At 35.7% G+C, this 24323-nt stretch overlaps 3 protein-coding genes and 1 long non-coding RNA gene across 4 annotated transcripts in view; 2 read left to right on the forward strand and 2 right to left on the reverse strand.

The window, feature by feature from the left end:
* LOC144667471 (uncharacterized) overlaps positions 1 to 24323 on the forward strand; it is a 116624-nt gene that overhangs the window by 25519 nt on the left and 66782 nt on the right. The gene's annotated exons all lie outside the window — the stretch shown is intronic.
* LOC144628795 (uncharacterized) lies at positions 1741 to 7623 on the reverse strand. The gene is made up of 8 exons (XM_078486909.1): positions 7376 to 7623; positions 6608 to 6740; positions 5757 to 6041; positions 4987 to 5123; positions 4266 to 4431; positions 3208 to 3492; positions 2392 to 2531; positions 1741 to 1931 (listed from the first exon to the last, which is right to left on the reverse strand). The coding sequence occupies exons 1-8, from the start codon at positions 7416 to 7418 to the stop codon at positions 1741 to 1743; spliced, it is 1380 nt and encodes a 459-aa protein (XP_078343035.1). The 5' UTR covers positions 7419 to 7623.
* LOC144628797 (beta-3 adrenergic receptor-like) lies at positions 16132 to 17064 on the reverse strand. The gene is made up of 2 exons (XM_078486910.1): positions 16541 to 17064; positions 16132 to 16258 (listed from the first exon to the last, which is right to left on the reverse strand). The coding sequence occupies exons 1-2, from the start codon at positions 17062 to 17064 to the stop codon at positions 16132 to 16134; spliced, it is 651 nt and encodes a 216-aa protein (XP_078343036.1).
* Positions 19100 to 22353, forward strand: LOC144627968 (uncharacterized). Its single transcript, XM_078485998.1, has 4 exons — positions 19100 to 19213; positions 19846 to 20173; positions 21172 to 21321; positions 21696 to 22353. Exons 2-4 carry the CDS (start codon positions 19873 to 19875, stop codon positions 22244 to 22246), a joined length of 1002 nt encoding a protein of 333 aa, XP_078342124.1. The 5' UTR covers positions 19100 to 19213; positions 19846 to 19872; the 3' UTR covers positions 22247 to 22353.

Raw genomic sequence — 24323 nt, forward strand, 5'->3', positions numbered from 1 at the left:
ATTAAACCCGTTTGAATTGAATTGTCGCTCAAACTCTGTAACTTAAAGCTCCAGTAAACGTCCGCGACCACTTTTGGGAATTACTAACTGGTCTTTTTCTTTTGTTGGTAAGCATTTATAAGCGACCACTCAAATAGTCTTTCTTCAAATTATAAAGTTGACATATACACCCTTGGTGACATTTACCGTAAAACGTAAACGACCAGCTCAGTTTCGACCACTTTTACGAATTCATTAGATGGTCGCTTTGAGAACTTTGAGGACATAAACTTCATTCTACTTCTGGGATTCAGTATCTGTATAAAACTTACGTAAGGAATAAAAATTCTTTTATATAAAGAGTTGCGAATCTGCATCTGAAATATCATTTCACATCGAAATTTAATTTTGTACAGAACGAGTGGTCATTTGGGTGTAGTGATATTGTTATTGATATTAGTACTGTTTGAACTATGGTGAATTATTATCCAAGGCGTGTGTTTCATTTAAATATTTAAATGGTAGATCAGGTATTCCTCAGGCATGACAAGACAGTATTTTCTCGAGTCTCGAGTTTGGCTTAGTGCAAATTTACTTTACAAGTATGGGTTATGCTGATTTCACCAGTGGAAGTATAAATATATATACATAAATAAAATTCCAATGTGAATATCTTAGCGTGAGTATTTAGGAGGCTTGGTGGCCAGTGATGTGGTTGGGGACGGGATGGGGGTCTGGCAGTATGCAGGGGATGTGGGGGAGAGAAGTGGCATACTACCCTAATTGTCAGTAGTGTCATGTATATAAATCATTGAAATTATTCCTTGTATGTAGTTTGAGAAATACCTTTTCGTATGTAAAAAGGGATTTTCACCCACTACACAAAGAAATGTACCGTAACTAGTAGTGCAATGTATAGAAAATTAGAAGTTATTATGATGTATACTGGGGGGGGGGGGGACGGAGGCGAGGGGGGAGAGAGAGAGAGAGAGGGGGAGGCCACGGGAAGCCAGGGTGCAACCCTTTAATTACCAAGAATGAACAACACTTTATTCCATTGATTGGCTAACATTTAATTTTATTAAAAAAATTGTTTTCCAATGCTTGTTATTAAGGTTTTAGTGTTGATTTCCTCGGGTTTTTCTGGGAATTCCAAACTATTTTATAAATATTGTATTATTTAGTAAGTATAAAACTATATTTCACCTCTTTGAGCTATTGGTATTCAGTATCGTTATACAAATAGTAGTACTTAGTTGAAGTACGTGTATATACAAGGCGATAGGCAATTTATTTACCCAAACAAATGGCGTCTATCTACTGTTTGGCCATTAATTATTCATTGGCGATAAGGGTCTAATAATAGTGGTCAGAGGTTTAATAAGGTCTTTATTATTTTGGTGGAATCGGTTGTTTTGGCTCTTTTTGATAATGGTACTGTTGTTAGAATCAATAAATAGTTTTTAAAAAGCGGACCTTGATCAGCCAGTTCAGAAACTAGGCTATATTGTTATTGTTAGAATTACTTTGAACAGAGCTGTAGACGTTTACTACATCGAATGTGATTTGTAATTAATGTTAGCAAGAACCATTATTGAAATAGGTCCATAAAGTGTGCATGTGTCTACTGATTGTTATGCTGAACTGCGTCAAACAGGTGTTCCTTCTTCACAAAATTAATGTCGTTTCTTATGTTTAAAAAAAGTTCAAATGGATACATCACACGTTATTCAAAATCCCTTTTTACATATTACGACCATCTTAACTTAAATTTGTTCTTTGGGACAACAAGTAATTGAAGGTTGTCATAAAATACGTAATGATAAATAATGATAAACATAGAGAGGGAGATAGAGATAGTGCTGTTCCTATTGATCGCAATAAACTTGCAGTTGGAAATTCAGCTAAACATGGATCGTTGAAATCTTCCACAATGGAAGATGATGCGTCATCTAGGAAGAAAAATAAATACAATTCTGTTAACTGAAGAAAAAATGCAATCTTAAGACCATGTTAGATTTAGGATCCAAACCATCAGTTTTTTTGTTTGAGTTCCGTTGATAAAAGACAGCATCGTCGAATGTTTTGTAAATACCCAGCGTTAAATATACACCAAAGGGAGAATAACGGGCTAACTAAGATTGAAAAACCCTATCTTATATATAAAATGTGGTGCCTAAAACAGGTTACAAAGATATTACTAATGATATGTTCTACTGAAATACTGCAATACAGAATATGGATTTTGTTACCCAATAATTATGTGCACGAGGCGATAAAAAAACATATCAGTTTCTTTACAACAGGTGCAATTTCCGTTTCACGGACACTTCTTTAGTAAGAACTTTTGCATCTAAGACCATTAAGACCATTATTATATATACTGCAATAAAGTAATTAAAATTATTTTACCTTGCTGATCTATGCTTCCGTAGCAGAAGGGATTAAAATCGTCGAACACCAGAGCAAACTCAAGGGAAGATGTTCTGCTCTCTTTTGAACAGCGAGTTGTTATAAGATTCCTGAGGCACTTTTTGGCGTCAGTAAATTTGCTGTCAAGGAATGAAAAAAAAAGGGCCCAGTATGTTTAAAAACCATGGACTGCTTGACAAAATGCCAGCAAATTTGTTTAAAGTGTAAAGTCATGTTTGGTTTTCGAATCATGGGCAAAGCAATTATTACATAATGTGCAAGTGTTATGGTCTATATGTTATCTAGTGGATACCTTAAAAACTTCAAAAAGTTTCTAAGGGACTCATTTCTTTTCAAGACCTTTAAAGAGAGGGGGCATAATAGAGAGGTGGGATTGTTAGAGAGGAGGTGGTTTAACAGAGGTCTTGCGGTATTTATGCAAGTTACAGATAGACTAAGACCTGCAAAGACGTGGGGAAAAGAAAGGGGTAGCTTATTTCAAACCATAAGTAAATAAGAGTTCAAAATAAAATAAAGTGGTCTTTTTAATGTCTTAGTGCTGTTTCATATCATATTTTTACATACTACAAAAACACTAAATAAATGCGGTGGATAAATAAGTTAAAAGCAGTAAGCTTGTTTTTTTTTTCTTATTTACAAATTGTCACGGTATACCATCTGGGAATGGGTGAGGGTGATGGCTTAATAGAGAAGGGGAATTAAAAAAAGGCTTCAAAGATCTTTTTCAATATTTATAAATCGACAAGTATGAAACACAATGGCAAATTAAAAAAATATATGTAACGGTTTACATACCTGCAAAGAGTTGGATCCGAAACATTGGCTTGAAATGCTTCGTCGAACTCTTTCATGCATTTGACTTCTTCCTCGTGGAAACCTGAATCACACTCAAGGTGTTCATCGTGAGAGGAGACTTTTGGTGCTTCTAACATGCCCTGACAGTAAAACTCTTCAGGTTGTGTTTGGTTCAAAGACTGTTCCAGTTGTAATTCTATATCTGCGTCTGCGATTATGCCGTACTTCTCAAGACAGGAACGAAGCATGCAGACTATACAGTCTTGCATGTTGATGTATTTAACACTTTGGGGAAAAAATGTGTAATTTCAATCGTTAAACCGACAGTTTGATAACATGACTAAGACACCTCAGAAGTCCAATAACTAAAGACAACCAATCAAATTGCTTCTTTGCATGCCGGTCTAATACATTATTTGACAGGGCCATAGACATGCAGAAAAGAAATTATGACTGAGGCAATGTCTCTGGTTAAATTTCCTTCCTTAGGTATTTACTTTCCCTTCCAAAAAAAAAGAAACAAAAAAACGAAAAAATGACTGAGGCAAGTGCCTCGGTTTGCCTTTTAAGGCAAAAATCAGCTGCGGCCCTGAAGGGTGGCGCACCATTAATTTTCAACTATTAAACAGGTTTTTGTTTTTCAATAACAAAGTAGTGTAATAGATCCCTCATTAACCAAGTTTGCTCGGGACAGTACCGTGAAAATATTAACCCTCAGCCTTCTCTCTGTACGGACCTTAATCTAATCGATTCGTATTACCTTACGTTGTCAAGGCCAAGAACCAATCAATATTCTCTCAGAACAGGTCTATCACTTGGTTTTTACTCACGACTGACAACACTCACGACCGAGATGACCCGCCAGGGTCGAAACGTCAGTCACCAGCAACAGCCCAGACACCCCCGGAGCACTTCGACTACTGATACTCCTGGGTTCAAACCATTAAATAGATATATTTGTCATATAACTCCTTTGAATCTAAGCTTACAATTTTATTACCCAGGATCATGTGTTGTGTGTTTTATTTTTATGGGAAGGGTGGGCACAGCTCACACACCTACAGTTTCCTTGTGGATCGGCTTGTAGACTTCTTACAAAAAGCGTAATGCACTGTCGAGTTCTGTTCAGCTGTGCAATTACAGAACATCGACCAATGGCATCAAGTTCCTCCTCGTTGGATTGAGCATCTAGTATATAGTAGCCTTCTTCGGCTTGCTGATTTCCTGGTTGAAATGTAATGTAAGATGTATAATGCGTTACTGAGCGGAATGCTTTGAAATTTTGTTTTAGCCGTAGTGACTCGTAATAAGTATGTGAAAAGGAATGTAAGCAGCCAACAAACAGTGAATGTTAAGCAACTCAAGCCCATAGGAAAAAGTCTTAGCTTAGTTTGTAAAAGATTTGAATGTTTCATCTTTGGTTTTTATTTTTTTCCTGAGACATTTGAGGGACTAGGGATAGCGCAGTATATGGGATAGACGGGGTACGCTGACGCCTCTAAACAGTGTGGGAAGAGCTCAATTTCGGCAAGGGACCATACGTGGATTGAGTTTGTTGTCAGTTCTGCCCTTTCTCTAAAGAATTTTTTTGAGGGTATAGTCTAAATTTTAATGAGTGTAGGAAGTGTAAGTATTTTCGTCGCTAAATAAAATACTGATACTTTGGTTGCTATTTGACTTATTAATTTTACTTTTTCCCTTATTGCGTCAAATTGCCTCACGACATATTTTAAACATGGTTTATTTGTACTCTGTTTATGGCTGGTACGGGATTCTTACCTTCTTCACCAGCCGAAACATTACAGAACGGATTGTAATCATCAAAAGCGGACTGTAATATTTCTGCTACTTCTTCATCAAACTGACAATGCTGTGTAACCGCGTCTTTCAAGCAGAACTTGGCGTCTACAAATTCTCTGAGGACATTCAAAACATAAAAAAAAAGAAGAAAAAAAAAGAAGCATTAGTGCTTTAAAATCAAGGAATGCAAGTAGCAATAACTTGTCCAGTCGGACCTCTCCCGGCCTTAACGGACACCTCTACAATACGGAAGCCTCCCTATTACGGACGGTACACTTGGTCCAAAAGAGACGAAAATTCATATTACCCCACTCTACCTCTGTAATACGGACACTCTTTTCTGTCTCATTGAGTGTCTTACCGGGTGGATACAAAACAGGTTAAGTAGAAAAATGTGTATGAACTCTGATGAAGGTGAACAGTAAAGTCACCGAAAATTAAAGTTGTGAAAAATAGATCGGCTGAAAAAACCGTTAGATCATTTCAAAATCGTCCTATACGGCGATCGCCGATCTTGCCTCGTCTTTACGGCCCTGATTACAGAGGTTCGACTGCACTTGGGAGAATAAATATTCCGAACTCCTATATGGAAATGAATGGACGGGAATATGGGTAATTGATGTGAAATTAGTGGTTAAAAGTGTACGAACTTTTAAATGTTTTATTTTACACCAAGTGCTAGTGCACACTTGATTCTATACGTTCTGTATTATATTTATTGCGGGGAATATAATGCATAATATACATACTTGCAAAGCGTTTTATCTGCTCTGTTGCTCCTAAACTTTGTTTGAAATGTTTTTCCACAAACGCGAGATTCATTGTAAAACGTTTCATTACACGGGATATCTTTCTTCTGTTCATCTGTCAGGATTGGTGGAGAAAACAGCCCATCCTTGCAATAGAAGTCTTCAGATTTCAGCCGTTTGGCCGCCTCGTTTAAAAAAGCTTCGATGTCATTGTCTGCGAGATGGTCTTTTACGCACTCTCTTACATAATCCTTGGTGCATTCTACCATCCTGCTATATATGATTCTAAAATAATGAACAGTAGAAAAAATTAATGTCCATTTGAGTTCAAGCAAACAGAAGGAAAGAGCATGTGTTGAGACCCTGAAGACAGTCAGCAGAATTATTTCAAAATTTTTTGAGCTCGTTTTCAGCCGCACAAAAAATTAAATTTTTTTTTTATTTTTCCCAGTGCCCCCTCTTTTTTTTATTTTTGGGGGGCCAATCCCGTTTTTGGGAAAAAATAAAAAAAAAGGGTTATAATATTTTTTTAATTTTTTTTTTTTTTTTTTTTTTTTTTTAATTTTTTTTTTTTTTTTTTTTTTTTTAAAATTTTTTTTTTTTTTTTTTTTTTTAGAAAAAAAGAGGGTTTTTTTTTTTAAAAAAAAAAAAATATTCGAGTCCATAAGTTAGCCACAAGATTCTCTAAATGCTATGTAACGTACGGTGATCAACGATTCCCTTTGCAAGGTTTTAAAGTAGCAAACTAATATTATTTTGTCATAAAGCAACAAGGCTAATTACGGCAAAAAATATTTCATAAAATGTGTTGTGTAGACCACAGCAAAGCATTTTTATTTCAGCAAACTTACTTGCAATCCACTGATGGATCTGTTTGTAATTCTGTTATAAATGCCGTTGTACATTGTCGCGCCTTGTCTATGTAGACTTGAAAAGTGCAACTTCCAACCATTTGCAAACAGCAGCATCTTTCTAACATCAAGGCTAAAACGTAGATATATTTTCAAAAATTAAGCTGTTGTCACTGTTTGTCATAAACAAGCAAAAGCAGACAAACAAGCAAATGTGAAAGAGGCAAAAATCAAGTAAGTCTTGACATAAAATTAGAATTTCAATCGACGTATTTTAATCAATGTTATTAGTTCTAGGATCAACACAAAATCCATCAGTTGACCCGATATCATTTAAGATTCTTATTAACTGCATTTCATTATCAATATTTTGATACTGTTGGGAGGAATTAAAGTAGTTGAACTATGTTGTAAATAAAAGTGTTATAGATAGAGAAGAAACACAATGTGCAGTAAATTTTTAAGAGGGCATCGCGAAAGCGGAAAGAATGAATTGTTCCCAAAATGCCCCACTGCATGACTGATAGATTGCAAAGACTGCTATTTTAGCCATATCTCAATATAGTATTTAGTGCTACACGCTTATAAGGATTAGTCCAGTGCTATAACTAATTATTTTTCAGTCTTTGACTCCAACAATTACTCCCTGGGCTTTTTTGTTAACGAAGCGCATTAGTTCACTCTCAATCGAGTTCCATAACAACACTCTTTGTAATGTCGACTTGCACTTTTTCAATTTAGTCTTACTTTAGGCTCTTATTTTCTTACCTATGAATAAGTAGACAACTCCGCCAGCAAAAATCTTTCTCATTACTGAGAAAATCAGTGGTGATGGTATAAAAATCGTAAGATAAGACCCATGGTTGATATCTCGTGTTTTCTATGTCGTGAGTTTTTATGCATAAACAACTCTTATGATTTTAGCATTCAAATGAGCAACTGTTCGGTGATCCGTAGACATCCGTTTTATTGTCCGTGATCAGTTACTGTGTCGCCCGCACGTCATGCAACAATTTGCGTATTTATCAGGTGTTTTCGTTGGTTCGAACAGAAGGTGTTAGGCCGTAGATGGCTTTGGTTAAATTCAAAATCACTTTTTCAGCAATAATTATTAAATAACTATGCATTCAATTAACAGTTTATCGTCCGGTCACGGAAAAGTGTTATCTTACCCCATGGCGTGTTTTGAACATCTATTAGCGTCATACACGCGGTCTCTAAGCAGCTGTCGTATGGTAACCGTAGCGTGGAATAGAGCTATATTGTGCAGTTCACTTAGGAAAACAATACTCAATAGTAAGCATTCTTCCAGAAACATCTTATCATTTAGTGCAAGCAGCATAACTTTTGCTTGTGTGTGTGTGTGTTTTTTTTTTTTGAGGGGGGGGGGAGGGGTGGTTTGGCTGCGTTTTATTTAAATTTTACTCTCTTTAAAGGTGAATATCACGTAATAAAAAAGCTTCAATCCAATTCTGTAATTTACTCTCATTTAATGCTCATGCTGTCTGCCTGGCCTCGCTAGCCCCATGGTTGTTCCAGGAAGCCAGCACTCTAACTTTATTCCTAAGATTTTTGTAATTAGTTTTTGTAAAAGGAAGAGTGCAAATAAAGATTGTTGTTGTTGTTTCAATTATTACAATATTTTGCTAAAAATTAAAGAACTAAATAATGTTGGGGTTACTATGAATAGGTTAGTAACGTCAGGGACAGTATTTGGAGAAACTGTTGGGAATCGTTGATTTGGAGAGCTTCATCATAACAGAGTAGCTTCTAAAAACTGTTGAAGATTTTCAAAAGTTGTTTGAATTTTCTAGAGTTGGAGGAGTAGAAGGGGAAGTCAATAGTAGGATTAATTTATATTTCCGTCTGATTTTGATTTATTTAAAACTAAAAATATGAAATTATTAAGTAAAACTGAAATTTACAAATTAATTATCTTAGCTAGCTATTGGTTTGATTCGATTTCGTTTAAGTTGACGCCATTTCATAAAGCATAACTTTAATATTATCGCCTTTCATTCTTTTATTTTAGGTGAATAACTTTTAAACCGTAATAATAATTCACACAAAAAATGATAGAGCCAGTTATCTTTAATCCGGAATCCAGTTTCCAGCAGTCCATTACTCGGTTTAATTCAGACCGTGAGGCTCCTCACGACATTTGTCAAATTGACCACACCCACTGCCATGGTCAGCACTCGTGAGAGCACCCTTACATTCCTGCGAGCCCCGCTTCTTGTTGGTTGCCTGGGCTTAGAACCCGCTTTTTAGTGGCATTTTTGGATTTCTTTGAGGCTTGAAATGCGATTGTGGTTACATTTCCAGGATCTGTGCAGAACGGGTTAAACCGGTTTTCTGTTGGCACTGGTATGGTGTCGTTACAGTAACGATTAAAAACGGATTGAGTGCAGCTCCTGGAGTGAGAGAAAGCCCTGAAAAGAAAAAAGATGGCATTTGAGAGTTTGGGTTTTCAAAATATTTGCACCTTCTTGATTAAGGATATTTTTAGTTTTAGCTCATTGTTAAGGTCCATTGCCCTGTATTGCATTGCGCATCCTTACTGCGCAGAATTTTTCGCGTAATAAGCGCGCGCACATAAACAAAATGGCGGCTTATTTTCTATGTGGCTTAGTCCGCGAGAAAAGTAAATTGTCGTTTTCTCGTAACGAGTCGGACCTATCAATTTTTTCTATATTGGTTAGTGATCAAATTCTTTCTGTAAAATGAAAACAGATCAATTCTTGTGTTTGAAAAATAAATTATCGCTAAAAACGTGTACTTTCTGGTACCGCAGAGGAATTTAAAGGAAAATGGAATATACAAGGTCTTCCTGCTCCTAAACGAATCTGGTGACCCCCCTTTTTTATTTCAAAATTTAAGTTCCTTTAAAGTAAAAAACCAGTAGGCGAAGTTTGGTTACAAAATTGTGTTCATTCTTTTCAGGGCAATGACCTTAAGCCCAACTGAGTTTATAGAAGTTCCGATAAACAATTACGAAGGGAGGTGAAAGACTTTGCTTATCACCCCGAGCCGGGCGCGAAAGGACTTTCACTTGTGTGGTATATACTAATTATTATTATAATTTCAGTGCCTCTGTTTACCCAGATATCAGTTGCGATTATAAAGTTTGTTAAACTATTTAAAAGTCTCCGGTGACGCATAAACCTATAAACCTACATAGATGTAAATGTAGAAACAGTTATGAAGACAAAACGTTGTTTCAATTATTCTTTATCGTCGACATTTTCTAACTTACTTGCACAAATTGGGATCATTCCTGTTGGCGTTAAAGATTTCACGGAATCCCCTGGTGCATTTGTGCCCCTCAGTAAAAAGCTGATCGGTGCACGGAATAAGCGCCCTCAAACTTGGATCCAAAGATGAAATGTTCAGGGGCCTGTTGGAGCAGTACCACTGAGATGCGCCCGTGAACCTTTGGATCAGCAGCGTTATGTTGACGAGGAGGTCTATGTGTGCCCGGTTGTAGTGTCCCTCAAGGCATTTGCGCGTCTTTTTTATGTAACAAGTCGACATCCGGGCATACGAAGTTCTGTAGAGCAAGTTTTATTGTTTATTTCGTAGGAGTAATTACTTGTGTAGTAAGCCCACGGATTTTTTGGTATACGGGTAACTTTTTTTTAAAGTATATCGGGTAACTATTTCCAACAAGAAATTAATATTGATTAGTTTGGTAAATTGGGCTTTCGGTAAGATACTAATTTAAAATAATTTTCGCCAGTATTCAATTAAAGAAAAACGCACAAAATAACCATATTTGCCTATATTTAATAAAATAAAAAAAATATTCAACAAATTAATGGATTGATCTGACTAAATAATTACAACAATTGACGAATTTTTTCATTTATTTCCGAAAGTGACCCAGTCATTTCAACGTTTTCAAAGAACAATTTCTTTATTACTTTATTTTATCGAACAAAAAGCGTATACGCTCATTTTCCATGATTAATTGTTGCTATTATGTTATTTTTGGCAGTCGGAAAAAAAAGGGGGGGGGGAATGTTCACGCTGCTATTGAGTTGAGGAAATTGGTGAAAGTAGGCTTCCGCGTAACTGTTGAGTTAAAGGTTTTTTTTAACTTTTATTAAAATTGAATCGCAGGCTCACCCACCTAGAATTAGCTAATTAAGCGCCGACGGGAAATAGAAATAACTGAAAAATATTGCCTACCGGCAGTCCGCCTTTAGATCATTTGCCAAATCCATGTAAAATCTCTTCTCGCAGATTCCAACAGCTTCAGCTACAAAGTCTGTGTAGTTACATGAACCAAAAGTCTCGGACGAAGCTCGCGTTGCATTACCTTTTATACGTGAACAAAAATATGAACAATAACAAATGCGAGTAAGAAAGTCCTGTAAGATATGTCGCCAAAACATAGTTATAAGTATAGTGGTATATTTGGTAAAGACAACACGATTATAAATATCTGTTTCAAACGGTTTATACAGTATGTATGTAATGACAAAATGTACCTTTTTTATTATTAATATAAACATTTCTTCAGTCCCCAAAGTTTCTTTCAGACAACGCTTTTCGTTTTCAAAATGTCTACGTGTAAACTGTAGGTATGATAAACAACAGTTTTAAAGCTGAAGATTTTCCTGCAGGAGAATTTATTGCTCTAGATTAAACTTTAGCGAGGGTAAAACGGAAGGTCAATATATGCTTTCTTCTTTCAGTAATTCACATTTATTTTTTTTTTTTTTTTTTTTTTTTTTTTTTTTTTTTTTTTTTTTTTTTTTATTTTTTTTTTTTTTTTTTTATTAATTTAAAATTACTGATGTGTTAGACTTCGAAGTATAACTTTTCCCCCGTAAAGTTTCATTTTAAATTTAAAAAAGGATCTATACTATAGGACCATTCCATCGGTATAAAATTTGAGATTGAATTTAAAAAGTACGTGCAAAAATATGACAGTGCCTATGTGAAAATAAATGGAATAATCTTGTATTTTGAGGCAACAAATATTCACTTTCTTGGTACTTTTGACAATTAATTTTTCCCTTTCCTATGTAATATTAGTTCTGCGAGTGCATTTCAGTATACCGTCGACACAAAATTTACGCCATATGAAGTTTTTGAAACATTATGTCGCATGAAATAATAAGCACTGAAACCTTACCAGCCAAAACACAGGCGAGTAACGGCAAAATTGTCATCAACTTCATATTATCAGCTTTCTTCAAGGCACGTTTTTCCGTCAAAGTGTTGAATCGCAGTGCAACTTTACAACCTTTATACTTTTTCGGCTTGATACGAAGGAGAACTGTTTGGGCTTTTCATTATTGATTTTGCTTTTGTACACAAAAAGCGTTGAATTGTTATATACCGCGCTATATAAATCTGGCCCTGGGTTATGATCTTTTTAAGTGGATGTGTCATCTAGCAATTATTTATACATCCCTTTTAACTATAACTTCGTTAGTCGATTTAGGTTGGTCGTTAAATATTTTGGTTGTGTATGGCGTTGTCTCCTTTAGTCTTAATGTCCATGCATGCTTAGTTGAAATCCTTCTTGGCAAAATATTTAGAGTTAATGCCACATTTTCATAGCTTGTCTTCTGGCAGAATCAATTATCACTCACTTAATTATTATATCTTAATTATTATATCTAAGCCCGCAGGTAAACGTTTCGTTGTGTAAAAAGATATGCGAACGAAGCCGTTAAGTACTTTGTTGCAAATCATTTAGCTCGTAAAGCTCTTATAGCTATTGTTTCGATTCAAATTATAAAGTACTTTTAAAACGCTGCCATAAATGAATGATTCAGAAGTCAAATCCCACGTCTGATTATTTTATTCTGCGAAATAGACACTGTAATATAGATACGAAATAGATACTGTATCGTATATGCGTGTCCAAGCTTAAGTTATAAATGCAACTTTCAAGTTTGTTCTAAGAAAAATGCGTATTAGTAAAACGTTTGCATCTCGATAATAAATATTAAGACCTATTTATTTTACTGCCTTTTTAACTTTCACTATTGATAACAATGCTTCCATGCGTAATGGGGAACATACTGCCAGAGAGTTCAAGAAGGCAAAACCTTTCCTAAAGCTGTTTTTTTGCGCAATTAATCGATGTTCAAAAATACACTGATTCTGACACTGATGGAAAGTTACCATGCAGAGCAAAACCTATATAGATGATAACGCAATACATGATTTTTCTTCATGCAGTCAGAGGTTTTATTGCAGATGGCTTATTTTTCAAAATATATTTTATAAAAATTACTGGTGCTATGTAACATGGTCTTAATGAAATGTCTCCTCGAAAATTACTTTCTTCAGTAGACGCCTTCCTCTTACGAAAGAACCGCCTTCCAAACAAGAAACTTACATCTTACTTTTAAGAGAGCATTTTGAGCTAATACTTTCAAAAGACTACGTATGTACTTGTCATACATTACACATTCCCCTCAAGGCCATTGAAATTAAATTCCTGATAAAATGGAACCGTGTATAAAGAACCCATGATCCTCCAATGACATCGCTTCGAAATGCCTATATTTTAAGCAATTCCAGTTTCCATTGCCGTCTTCCAATTTACAGGTAGTGAACGCGTAATTTCAATACTGACATACTTTTGTTATAAGGCAGTCCTGATCAAAATTTGATGGTATACATCTTGCTCTGACAAAAGGATAACGCTCGAAACGTTAGCTTTCAAATTCGGCACGGCAGTTGATTTACCTCGATCAACTTGTCTCCTCCGTTTCATTTTGAGTTCCCTCACGTTTTATGTTCTCCGTTTGGTTTTTAGTTCCCCTATTTTTTTACTTCTCCGTTTAATTTTGAGTTCTGTTATGTTTTTAATTTTGCGTTTAATTTTGAGTTCCCTCGTGTTTTTACTTCTTCGTTTGATTTGAAATGCGTTTCGTTTTGAGTTCCCTCTTGTTTTAACTTGTGCGTTTCATTTTGAGTTCCCTCTTGTTTTAACTTGTGCGTTTCATTTTTGAGTTCCTTCTAGTTTTAACTTGTGCGTTTTATTTTTGAGTTCCCTCTTGTTTTAACTTGTGCGTTTCATTTTTGAGTTCCTTCTAGTTTTAACTTGTGCGTTTTATTTTTGAGTTCCCTCTTGTTTTAACTTGTGCGTTTCATTTTTGAGTTCCCTCTTGTTTTAACTTGTGCGTTTCATTTTGAGTTCCCTCTTGTTATAACTTGTGCGTTTCATTTTGAGTTCCCTCTTGTTTTAACTTGTGCGTTTCATTTTTGAGTTTCCTCTTTTTTAACTTGTGCGATTCATTTTGAGTTGGGGTTATATTTTAACTTGTGCGTTTCATTTTGAGTTCCCCATGTTTTGACTTCTCCGTTTCATTTTGAGTTCCCTCATGTTTTGACTTCTGCGTTCCATTTTGAGTTTTGTCAAGTTTTATTTATTCCGTTTTATTTTGAGTTCTCTCTTCTTTAATTTTCTTCGTTTCATTTTGAGTTCCCTATTGTTTTAACTTCTTCGTTTCATTTTAATTTCTCTCATGTTTTAACTTCTTCGTTTCATTCACATCGATGTTTGCAGAGAAGACCAAGTGAAGCCAGTTTTGGACAAACGCTTACTTACTTCCTGACCTCTAAGCCCCATAATGAAAGGATGATCCTAGCAATAGGATCATCCTCCTTTCATGTAAAATAAAATATCCTAGTGATAGGATCATCCTAGTACTAGGATCATCCGAGCGCCATATCAGCTCAGTTTAATGAGGGCGGGATCATCCCACTCAGATAGGATGAACTAGGAGAAGCGCTAGGGCCAAATACAACCCTTCACATTAAACTGAAAGGTGAAAACATATCGCTCGGATGATCCTAGTACTAGGATGATCCTATCACTAGGATCATTTTATTTTACATGAAAGGAGGATGATCCTATTGCTAGGATCATCCTCTTCGTAAATGGGGCCTAATACTCAAGTGTAGTATGCTCAGTTGTAGTTAAAGTTGAGTATTATATAATTTTGTGAAAAACTGATGACTGCAGATAGTCTGGTCTGCATTTCTTCCCTTTCCCAAAAATAGTCTTTCACATAAGCAGAACCTTACATTTATTTGATTAACACATTATTTTACCTCAGTTTTTTCCAAAAATACGAACTCACTTTATTTAGACAGAATGACTGTTAGCTTTGAAATCAAAATAATGCACGAGTTCTGTGAATGTAGCATCTCTTTCGGCTAGCTTTAATTGCATCTCCCTGCTTATAAAATGTTAATGAATAAAGCCTTTGTTCCTCTAACAAGGCCCTTTGTTTAACTATATTGCAGTTAAAATTGAATAGAGTCAACAGAATATCATATGATAACATCGGCGGGAATTAATTAACAAATTGACAGACACGAAGATCACAAAAAGGCCTCTTCCGAAATAGTTCTATAGAAGGCAACAGTTCTCTGTTTGGTTTCACTATACTCGAAGTCAGCTGAAAGAATTTTAGTTTTTGCTCATTGTTTGTTTGGGCTAGACTTTTAACGCTGACAGGGCCGGGGCAGTGGAAATGCTCCCTGTTGCTTCATGCTACGGAAAACGGGGTTAAATAACTCGAGCAGTGTGGACCAGGCTGGCCTCATTTAAAACGTGCGACTTTACCTTTTAATAAACATCGATCAACCATTCAATCATACACAAAGTTTAATGCAGGAATACTTTTTACAGTCGAACCTTCTTAACAGTATTTAAACGTTACGCAGAAAATTTACATCTAAAATTTTGATTACTCAACTCGATCAGATAAGCAACTATTGAAGGTGTGTCTTTCCTCAATTATGAAATTCATATTAAAATTACAGTTACAATGATGGGTAGCGGCAATAATTACAATAATAATTAGAGTAATTACAAAGGAAATACAATTACAATAAGTGTACAAGAACTCTGATAAGTTAATGGATTATCAAGGTTTATGTTCTTGCTTGAAGCAAAAGTTAAGAGTGGAGTAACCAGCGAAATTGTATTCTGTATACCCGCTGACTAACCTGAAATATTCATTCATGCAACACTGGAAAAAAGAGAACCAAACACCGCCAAGGGAGCGTAGGTTGCGAATGTTTGTAGTCTTTGACAAACAATAATATATTTTAATTAGTTTTAACAGGGCATTTCTTTTGACGAGATCATGCAAAAGTCTCGGAAACGTTTTTTTTTATATCACAACAGTTACATTCAAGGTAACTTTTTTATTTATTTACTTACTTACTTACCTACCTACCTACCTACCTACCTACCTACCTACCTCCCTACCTTCCTACCTACCTACCTACCTACCTACCTACCTGCCTACCTACTTACTTACTTACTTACTTACTTACTTACTTACTTACTTACTTACTCACTCACTTACTTACTCACTTACTTACTTACTTACTTACTCACTTACTCACTTACTTACTTACTTACTTACTTACTTACTTACTCACTTACTCACTTACTTACTTACTTACTTACTTACTTACTTACTTACTTACTTTACTTTAGCTTACGTTAATGGAGAGTATCTACAGACTAAAAGTATCTATAGACTAATTGTGTGCACGTTTTCTTCGGCATTGTTACGACAGCAGTTTGCCAACCGGCATATTCTTTTTATTGCAGCACGGAAATCTCGCATTCTAATAGAATAAACAAGTGGATTTATAGCGCTACTAATAAATGCGACAGAAGCACACCAAACCCATATCGTAAAGATTTGAATGCTGGCACACTCGCCTTGTGCGAAAAAGTTCAATACAGTCATGACAATGTTTGGAGTCCAAAAAAGGATGGTCAGCAGAATGACAATGGCCATTGTCCGTGCAGCTTTTGCATTAGACTGCGTATTAGTATTTTGTTCGAGCCTAGAAATACTTGGTTGTGGGTGGATCCTTCTTCGCTGTTGCCTAATGGCCTTTAAAATGTGGAAGTAACAAACTGTTATTACACACAGGGGAAATGCTATTGCAATTACAGAGTGTGCGATCCAGAGAGTCATGATGTCGCGTGGTTGGTTGATAAATGCTCGTGCACTGACGAATAAAAACGAAAAGCACCAAATGGCGACCACAGCTATAACAGTTCGCTGAGCGGTCACTACCCGTGGGTAGTGCAAGGGGTGAATAACGGCGATATATCTCTCCACGCTCATACCTGCCAGGTTGAAGGTGGTTGTTATCACAGTGTGTATCCAGAGATATTGTTCAGCCACATTCAAAGGATGCGTGGTATCAGTAATGTTAAGACAAACGATGGCAGCGTAGATGGGATTCATCACAAGTCCAATAGTTAGATCAGCGGCAGCGAGTGAACCAATGAACACATTGGACGCCACACGGAGAGAAGGCGTTCGTAAGATAGCTATTAGCACCAAGGCATTGCCACCAGCCGTTAAGATCCCAGATATGCAGTTTATAATCGTCAGAACTGTCATTGAGGCTGTTCCAAAGCCCCCTGAACAAATAGGGTTCTCCATTTAAGGTCGAAAGTCTTAGAAGAGAACGCACATGTAACTAAGTTAACAGCGTTGAGAAATAAACGGGAATTGAATTCGTGGATAAGGCGACCTCATCGTGCGAAATCGTTGCCACCGGTTTGATATTTTAAGCGCCGAAACATTAATAAAACTTGACACGCCGAGTGTCTTAATACACCATCTGTACTGCTGTCAATTATAGTTTTTTTTTTTTTTGTTCAAGAGTATACTGAAAATACTCAGTAGTGACTATATTTCTGACAACTCTTGAGTTCGGTCCCTTTGAGGTTAGTTCATCTATCATGACGCTTCTTCTAACATTTCACTATAGTTTCAGGTATGCATTGTAATACTGAGACATCACCGAGCCGAATATGATTGCATTCATATCATACCCACGTTTCTGGAATTAAAAAAAAAAAAAAAAAAAAATAATTTTTTTTAAGTTGGCGATGTAAAGATGCATATGGACTTGTCCTTTGCGCCATCGGAATCACTTAATAAATGTGAGTTTCTCTATACTTGATATATATAAGAGGAACCTTATTCGTTTTTCTGTTGAGTGAGCGTTATGTGTTTTCGTGACTACGAACAGGTGGAAACACATTTCAATTCTTGTTTCCCTTAAGAAAGGCTTAGCGTACTCCCATTGACAAATTGGAATCATTATTACTCTTCAGTCGTAAGGCTTCTTTGTGTTGCTGTCATAACCCTTCAGTTCCTGATTAGATTGCGCATCGGGGAGTTAATTAGTTGGCAAATATTGGATGATAAAAATTTCGAAGACTGCTACGAGCATGGAGGAAGTAGACCGTCCAATTTAGAAAAAAATAAAAAGTAGATTTATTAAAGGGCGCAATTTGGTAGTAGTCAAATTTATTATTTTATAGCACGTAGTCGCACTGCATTTTGTGTACGGGACCATTCGGGAAATAATTGGATAGTTGCTCGAATAGGCTTTTACACAAGCAATATATAAAAAGTTAATTTTTCAGCATTAAGTTGCAATACACTTTAGTGTCATTCAGTACGCTATCAAATACACTTTAGTGTAATTCAGGACATATCATATACTATCCAACTCACATAATGATTACCCTGAGATTGTTGCCTAAATAGTATTTTAAACTAGCAATATTTAATTCATAAGCGCGGCAAACAACTAACCGCTACACAAGCCAGCACACCAGTAGGGTTTCGATTAAATAAGTAATCTACGAATAGCCATGAATGTTTGAAAGGCATCAAAAATTATATTAGACTTTAAAACGAAATTTTAAGGAGCGTACATCTTGTGGTTTCAATTTCTTATTCGGTTTGAATTTTTTTATTTTCTTTGAATAATATTCATTAGCATAATATGAAACAAAGAAAAAAAAACAAAAAATTTTAAAGGAATATGAAATGTGGTAAAGGGGGGGGGGGGGGGGGAAAAAAAAAAAAAAAAAAAAAAAAAAAAAAAAAAAAAAAAAAAAAAAAAAAGAAAGAAAGAAAGAAAGAAAGAAAGAAAGAAAAAAAAAAAAAAAAAAAAAAAAAAAAAAAAAAAAAAAAAAAAAAAGAAAGAAAGAAAGAAAGAAAAAAAAAAAAAAAAAAAAAAAAAAAGAAAGAAAGAAAGAAAGAAAGAAAGAAAGAAAGAAAGAAAGAAAGAAAGAAAAAAAAAAGAAAAAAAAAAAAAAAAAAAAAAAAAACGAACGAACGAACGAACGAACGAACGAACGAAAGAACGAACGAACGAACAAACGAACGAACGAACGAAAAAAACTAGCGAACGAAGGAACAACGAACAAACGGGCCAGCGTAGAATATAGTAAGTGAAAATGACAGCAAAATCAACCAATTTTCTTTTAAATGTAATTTTATTTGTTTTATTTATAATTGAAACTAAATTAGAAATATCGTGTTTCCGTTTTGATTGGTTTACCTTGACAACTAAAACAAGGTTATTACTTATTATTTTGACAGTCCTTTGACAATTTTCAAACACCAAAAAAACAACACACTATCACTTAATTAATCAAAGGCAGATTTGCATTTTTCGCACAAATGATGTCTTTCAGACCGTTTTTGCATTGCGAAATACGCTTTAGCTTGAAGATAAATCGTAATGGCATATATAGAGACTACATCTAAGAGGATATGATCTAGAATGGTAAGTTCAGTGTTTTTGTATTTCTTTTATGCTAAATGCAACATACATGTAAAGCAAATACTTGAAGGATAATACTGATAATTTTTTTTTTAACATAAAGGAAATAAAGGAAAATGCTCATTTCAAATTGTGGTAGTTGTCCAGCAATCGAGCAACTAAAGCAAGATAGTTAATGATAAACTACTAAGAACAGCTAAAGCTACACAAAGTTCTGTTCTCATAAATTTCAGCAGACGAAATTAATGTATGACTGCATGTGATCAAACCATTTATGACCGTTTTTGTTACGGCTGATTGTTTAATTTGCTCCTTTTAAGGGTAGTTTGTGGTTGGGAAATACGTTTTGTTGGTTCGTTTTGAGGGTCATTCTAATTCGAATCGAGACCCGCCAATCACCTTAATATGTTTTTTTTTTTTTCAAGCGTTGTGGCCATGTTCTTACTGCCCATTTTATCTCTAAACGTGAGTAGCTCAGTAGTGGGTTGGCACTGTCAATAGTTTTCTCACTTCTACAAAACCCACAATTTTTCAAACTGTAATTTGACTTAGAATGGTATTCACAATTTAACAGGGTGATGCAAGACGAGTCGTTCATTTAATAACATTATTTGCCATATATTTTTTGACTTCAGAGGCGGATGAATTAGCACTTTCTACAAATGGCATCTTATCATGTCTATGTCATATGGGTCTTTGTATGTTGTGCAACAAGTTCGGCTCAAGAGTGCAGAAGAACGGATTCTATTAAGGATCACAGATTAGACGGACACGTGATTACAAGTAACAGAGAGAGTAGCATCTGGAACTGTTTTCAAGCATGCAAAAGTAAAATCGAATGTCAAAGTTTAAATTATAATGTGCAGACGTCTATATGCGAGATAAATAACAGAACTAAACAGGGAAAACCAGACAAGTTTGTTCAATTGGTGGGGAGTGTATATGTCGATAATCCTTTTAGAGGTAAGCGCAAAAAGATTCAGATATTTAATATATAATAACTTTTACATCCATGCCAAATAATAATCCGGAAAGAAAAACTGAGAGAACATGCTAGAAATTTGAACCCAGCAAACAATGTTGATTGCAACTCGATATTTCTCAGACCCATTTCTAATTAGTTGTCATGGTGTTTTGGCAAACTACAGCAAAAATGTTCATTTCCTAACAGCTTTTGCTATACTATTAACATTTTTATTAAAATACGTGCTTCGAAGGTTGATGTATTTGCTTAATATGCTTACATTTGCTTGGATTAGTCAGAAACATTATTCCTGAATAAGCGAAATTTGAGCTTAGATAGATAGATAGATAGACAATTTATTTAAAGAGGGTAGCACTTATATTAAATACTGCTCCCAATTTGCAATAAGCCAATCAGAAGCTGTGCCTACTGTCCTCATTTCCTTCGATTTCAATTCGCTAAACTGATATCGCTTATTTTTGGCCGAGTTTGTTTACGTTAAATACCTATCTATACCTTTTTGGCGCGCTTTGGCGGCATGGCAGGCTCTTTTGGTCTCCCCATGGGTTTTTGACACGACCGAATTACTCGAACCATGTCTTGACCAAACGCCTGAAATGCCACCGAAGCGTACCATAATGGTACGATTAGGTATAATAAGCGAGCTTTTCTTGCGGCTAATTTATCTACAAGGTTTCTGTTTTTTCCATTCTAGCAGGTTCAAGTTATATAACTGTTATTCATCCTTTAACGTGTTTTTCTGCATACTTTCGATATTCATATTCTATTATTTCTGTAATTTGTGTCTTGTGTTGAACGTCAGTGACCACACGATAGCATATGCTTCTTTGGTCACTGAGCACGTTTTTTTGGCTATGTATTGTTTATTTTCCTTATTCTATTTGTATTCTATAAATAGTGTGTAATTTGTATATTGTTGTAATAGTGTGATATAAAATTTGAATCTTTTGAATATACCATATTGTGTATTTTCTAGCCTATTTAGGCAAGGATAAAGATCTCCCTGGTGTGTCTTGCAAAGATGTAAATGACTCACATGATAATTTAACAAGCGGAGAGTACTGGATTGATCCGTCCAACTCTAATGACCCATTTACAGTGTTTTGTGATATGACAACAGACGGAGGTGAGATAAATTGCATATTACCTATTGTTGTTAACCTAAAAGAAATTTTGTAATATTGCAATTTTGTCAAATTATACTGATCCCAGAATGCTAGTGCTTATTAGAATTACATTTAGCTTGTTTTGAGAGGCTTTTTTTATATTAATTCATTTCAAATTATTAGTCATTTTTCACGTCCAATGTTAGATATCTCCTTTTATTGATTATGTTTGACTCGTTCAAAGCCGCGTTAAGCAAAATACCCAAGATCGCTCTCAAGCAATTTTGCTCGTTCAGATTGCTTTTGGTCCATACATCAGATTAATATAGAAAAAAGAAATATAGAAGCAAATTGTCCTTTCCAATTAAATGATTAGTTTTAGCATTTCTTATAGGTGGATGGACTTTGATCGCACAAACTGTAGTTAGAAACTCTACTTCGTTTCCAGCAATGAGCAGAGAAAAAGACTTCAGAACGATCACAAACTACAGCAGTGGGTTGGTACGCATTGATGTCCCTGCAATTCTCCAATTAAAACAACTTATAAGATTCACACAGATGCAATACTTTTGCCGTAAAAGGTCTACAGGGAGGACTTTCCATATAATGAGCAAAAACGATGCAATTGGAGAAAAGGCCGTGCGTTACCTTACGGAAGATCCTCGTGTACAGCCTAGAGCATGTGGCTCCTTTGTGGCGCTACCTGACGACAATTCATTCCTGGCTGCTAACTGTGCTAAATGGGGCAATAACGGGAAAAGTAGCGAGTGTGATAAATGGGGTTCTTACAGAAACAAAGGGACATTTCGCGTGTATAACGATCCAATATTCTGGGAGGGTAAATATCATGTAAACCTTAAAACATCCGTCCTAGCCTGTGATGATTCATACAGCAATCCTGCTTCTCTGTCGAGAGGGGACACGTGGCAGTTGTTTGTTCGATGATGATTTTCCTAAACGAAAATACTTCTAAAATAAGGGTTCTCTCTTATGTGAAAGTACTGTGGTACGTAGATTATTACTAGTCAATGCAGTACTAGTAGCCTTCATTTTAATGAGGGGTTTGGTGCCTGGTTGTCTACGTTCTTATTAATTTTGCCTTATTACAAGAATTTTTTGCATATATAGTCAGTAAAGTACTTAATCAATTAGAAGGTTTTGCCTCCATTTGTCTTGCGAGCATGTACATGCAAAAGTAATTATTCCGAGCCATTTGCAGTTTTTTCTCCGAAAAATATTGGAGAAGTTGGTTCCCTCACTTTTTGTAATATTACACGCTAAAGGTGACAGTTGAAAGATATTTTTAATGAATGGTCACTGAAGCTAAGATAGCCTGGTCTCAGCGGTTTTGTTTCTACTCTTTTCGCAATCAAAAAGAAAGAAAATTTATGGGGCAAAAGATAAAGTTTAAGAAGTAGAACTTAATAATGACGAAATTAATAACCCATGAAATCCAAAATTTTTATTTTATTTTCAAGAATAATTGGGCGGGTAAAAAAAAACAATACGTACAAAACCTGGTCGTTCTTTGATAATGTTTCATTATGTAATGTATGCTAATTTGCAACAACAAGAGCAAAGAACAATAAAGTACGTTCATTGATATCGTGACCATTTGACCACAGGCTACCATCCTATGTTTATGAGGACACAGCAGCCCAATGAATATTCAAATTCTTCATAATTGCTATTTAAATATTTAAGCTTCTAAAATCGTTACGACTATACTCCTGGAATTGTGAGAAATATCGAATGAGTGTCAGAAAATTTTATATAATAAAAAAATAAGAAGTGAGGTGATTCCAGTTACATGACCCAGAGGATTGAGGAACACGTTGCTTGGGAGAGAATTGACCAAAAGGAGAAGTCGACGATCCAGAGAGAGGGGCCGACCTAGCTTTGACCGGACCAGAGATATACAGAAGACAGTACCGAGCAAACTACTCCCAAACAGCCGACCGCAGCGACAAAAGCAACGCAGCCCAGAAAAGTGTCACGACGCGCCCAACAAAATGCTGCCCAACAGACAGTATCGCAAGGCAGAAGAGCCCCCGGGCAAAGAACACAAGAAATGACCCCAAAAAAAAACCCGCCGCGACCCGCAAACAGAAAAACACCCGCCCACCACCGTAATTCTCACTGCTGCTTTTCCTCAGCTGTATTGTACACGAGAACAGTGACGCACTCACACGCAACATATGTAAAAAGAAGGTAAGTTCGCTGATCGTATGTTGCTCAAAGCCGTTGAACGGGAACAACGTTTGCAGGACATGTAAAGATTATGTTACCACGATATAAGTAGTAAACGGTGAGCCGAGATCATAATGTACCGCCATTTTGAAACAGTACGTTCCCAGTCTAGGAGCAACCAGTGCTAAAGGAAAAACTAAGATCCGTTAACAGGAAAAAAAGAAAAGCCCAAAAAATAAAATATCAAATTAGTACCGGAGAAATGGACGGAGCGGATACGGATACGGAGAAAAAGGAGGAAGAAGCGGAAGAAGAAGGAAAACGTGGGACACGCAAGGACCGCTATAAAAATTTAAGTTTATGTGGAGAAACCCGTACAGCGGCCCCACAGAAATGAATTTCTTCAATGTAATTAGATTTGATTTCTGAATATTATTTTCGCGCCACCAAATCACGTAGCCGAAAAAAAGGAGAGGAAAAAAAAGAAAAAGGGAAACGCCTGACCCGTAGAAAATAGGCGGCCGAAGAAGAAAAGAGAAGAAGAAATAGAAAAAAAAGGAAGAGAAGTGAGTTTAGAGGAAGAGACGAATAAAAAATATTTTAATCACAACGAAATCAAGAAGAAAAAAAAGGAAAAAAAAAAATTTTAAGTGCCTCACAATTGGAGGAAATTTTAAGGTGTTTTGAAGTATGGCGTATTACCTACGAGCAGGCTCAGGAAAAAGTAACTTTGTCGAGTAAGTCAACTTACAGCCTTGCTTCTCGTTTTTTGACCATCAGGTCATGTTTGTAAGCAGTTTGATGCTTAGTCCGCATTTTATACTGTAGTCCG

Source organism: Oculina patagonica, chromosome 10 (assembly GCF_052425735.1).
Source record: "Oculina patagonica isolate OP01 chromosome 10, crgOcupat, whole genome shotgun sequence".
Taxonomy (NCBI): Eukaryota; Metazoa; Cnidaria; class Anthozoa; order Scleractinia; family Oculinidae; genus Oculina; species Oculina patagonica.

What these genes read in the sequence shown, in the direction of transcription:
- LOC144628795 (XM_078486909.1), bottom strand. Translation starts at nt 7,418, where the DNA reads ATGAGAAAGATTTTTGCTGGCGGAGTTGTCTACTTATTCATAG. An exon ending in GATCCACAAGGAAACTGTAG is followed by an intron (nt 3,493 to 4,265) that starts GTGTGTGAGCTG and finishes TTTTCCCCAAAG; the next exon opens with TGTTAAATACATCAACATGC. An exon ending in TCGGATCCAACTCTTTGCAG is followed by an intron (nt 2,532 to 3,207) that starts GTATGTAAACCG and finishes ATTCCTTGACAG; the next exon opens with CAAATTTACTGACGCCAAAA.
- LOC144628797 (XM_078486910.1), bottom strand. Translation starts at nt 17,064, where the DNA reads ATGGAGAACCCTATTTGTTCAGGGGGCTTTGGAACAGCCTCAATGACA. An exon ending in ATTGCAATAGCATTTCCCCT is followed by an intron (nt 16,259 to 16,540) that starts GTGTGTAATAAC and finishes ATTTATTAGTAG; the next exon opens with CGCTATAAATCCACTTGTTT.
- LOC144627968 (XM_078485998.1), top strand. Translation starts at nt 19,873, where the DNA reads ATGGCATCTTATCATGTCTATGTCATATGGGTCTTTGTATGTTGTGCA. An exon ending in TGTCGATAATCCTTTTAGAG is followed by an intron (nt 20,174 to 21,171) that starts GTAAGCGCAAAA and finishes TGTATTTTCTAG; the next exon opens with CCTATTTAGGCAAGGATAAA. An exon ending in TGATATGACAACAGACGGAG is followed by an intron (nt 21,322 to 21,695) that starts GTGAGATAAATT and finishes CATTTCTTATAG; the next exon opens with GTGGATGGACTTTGATCGCA.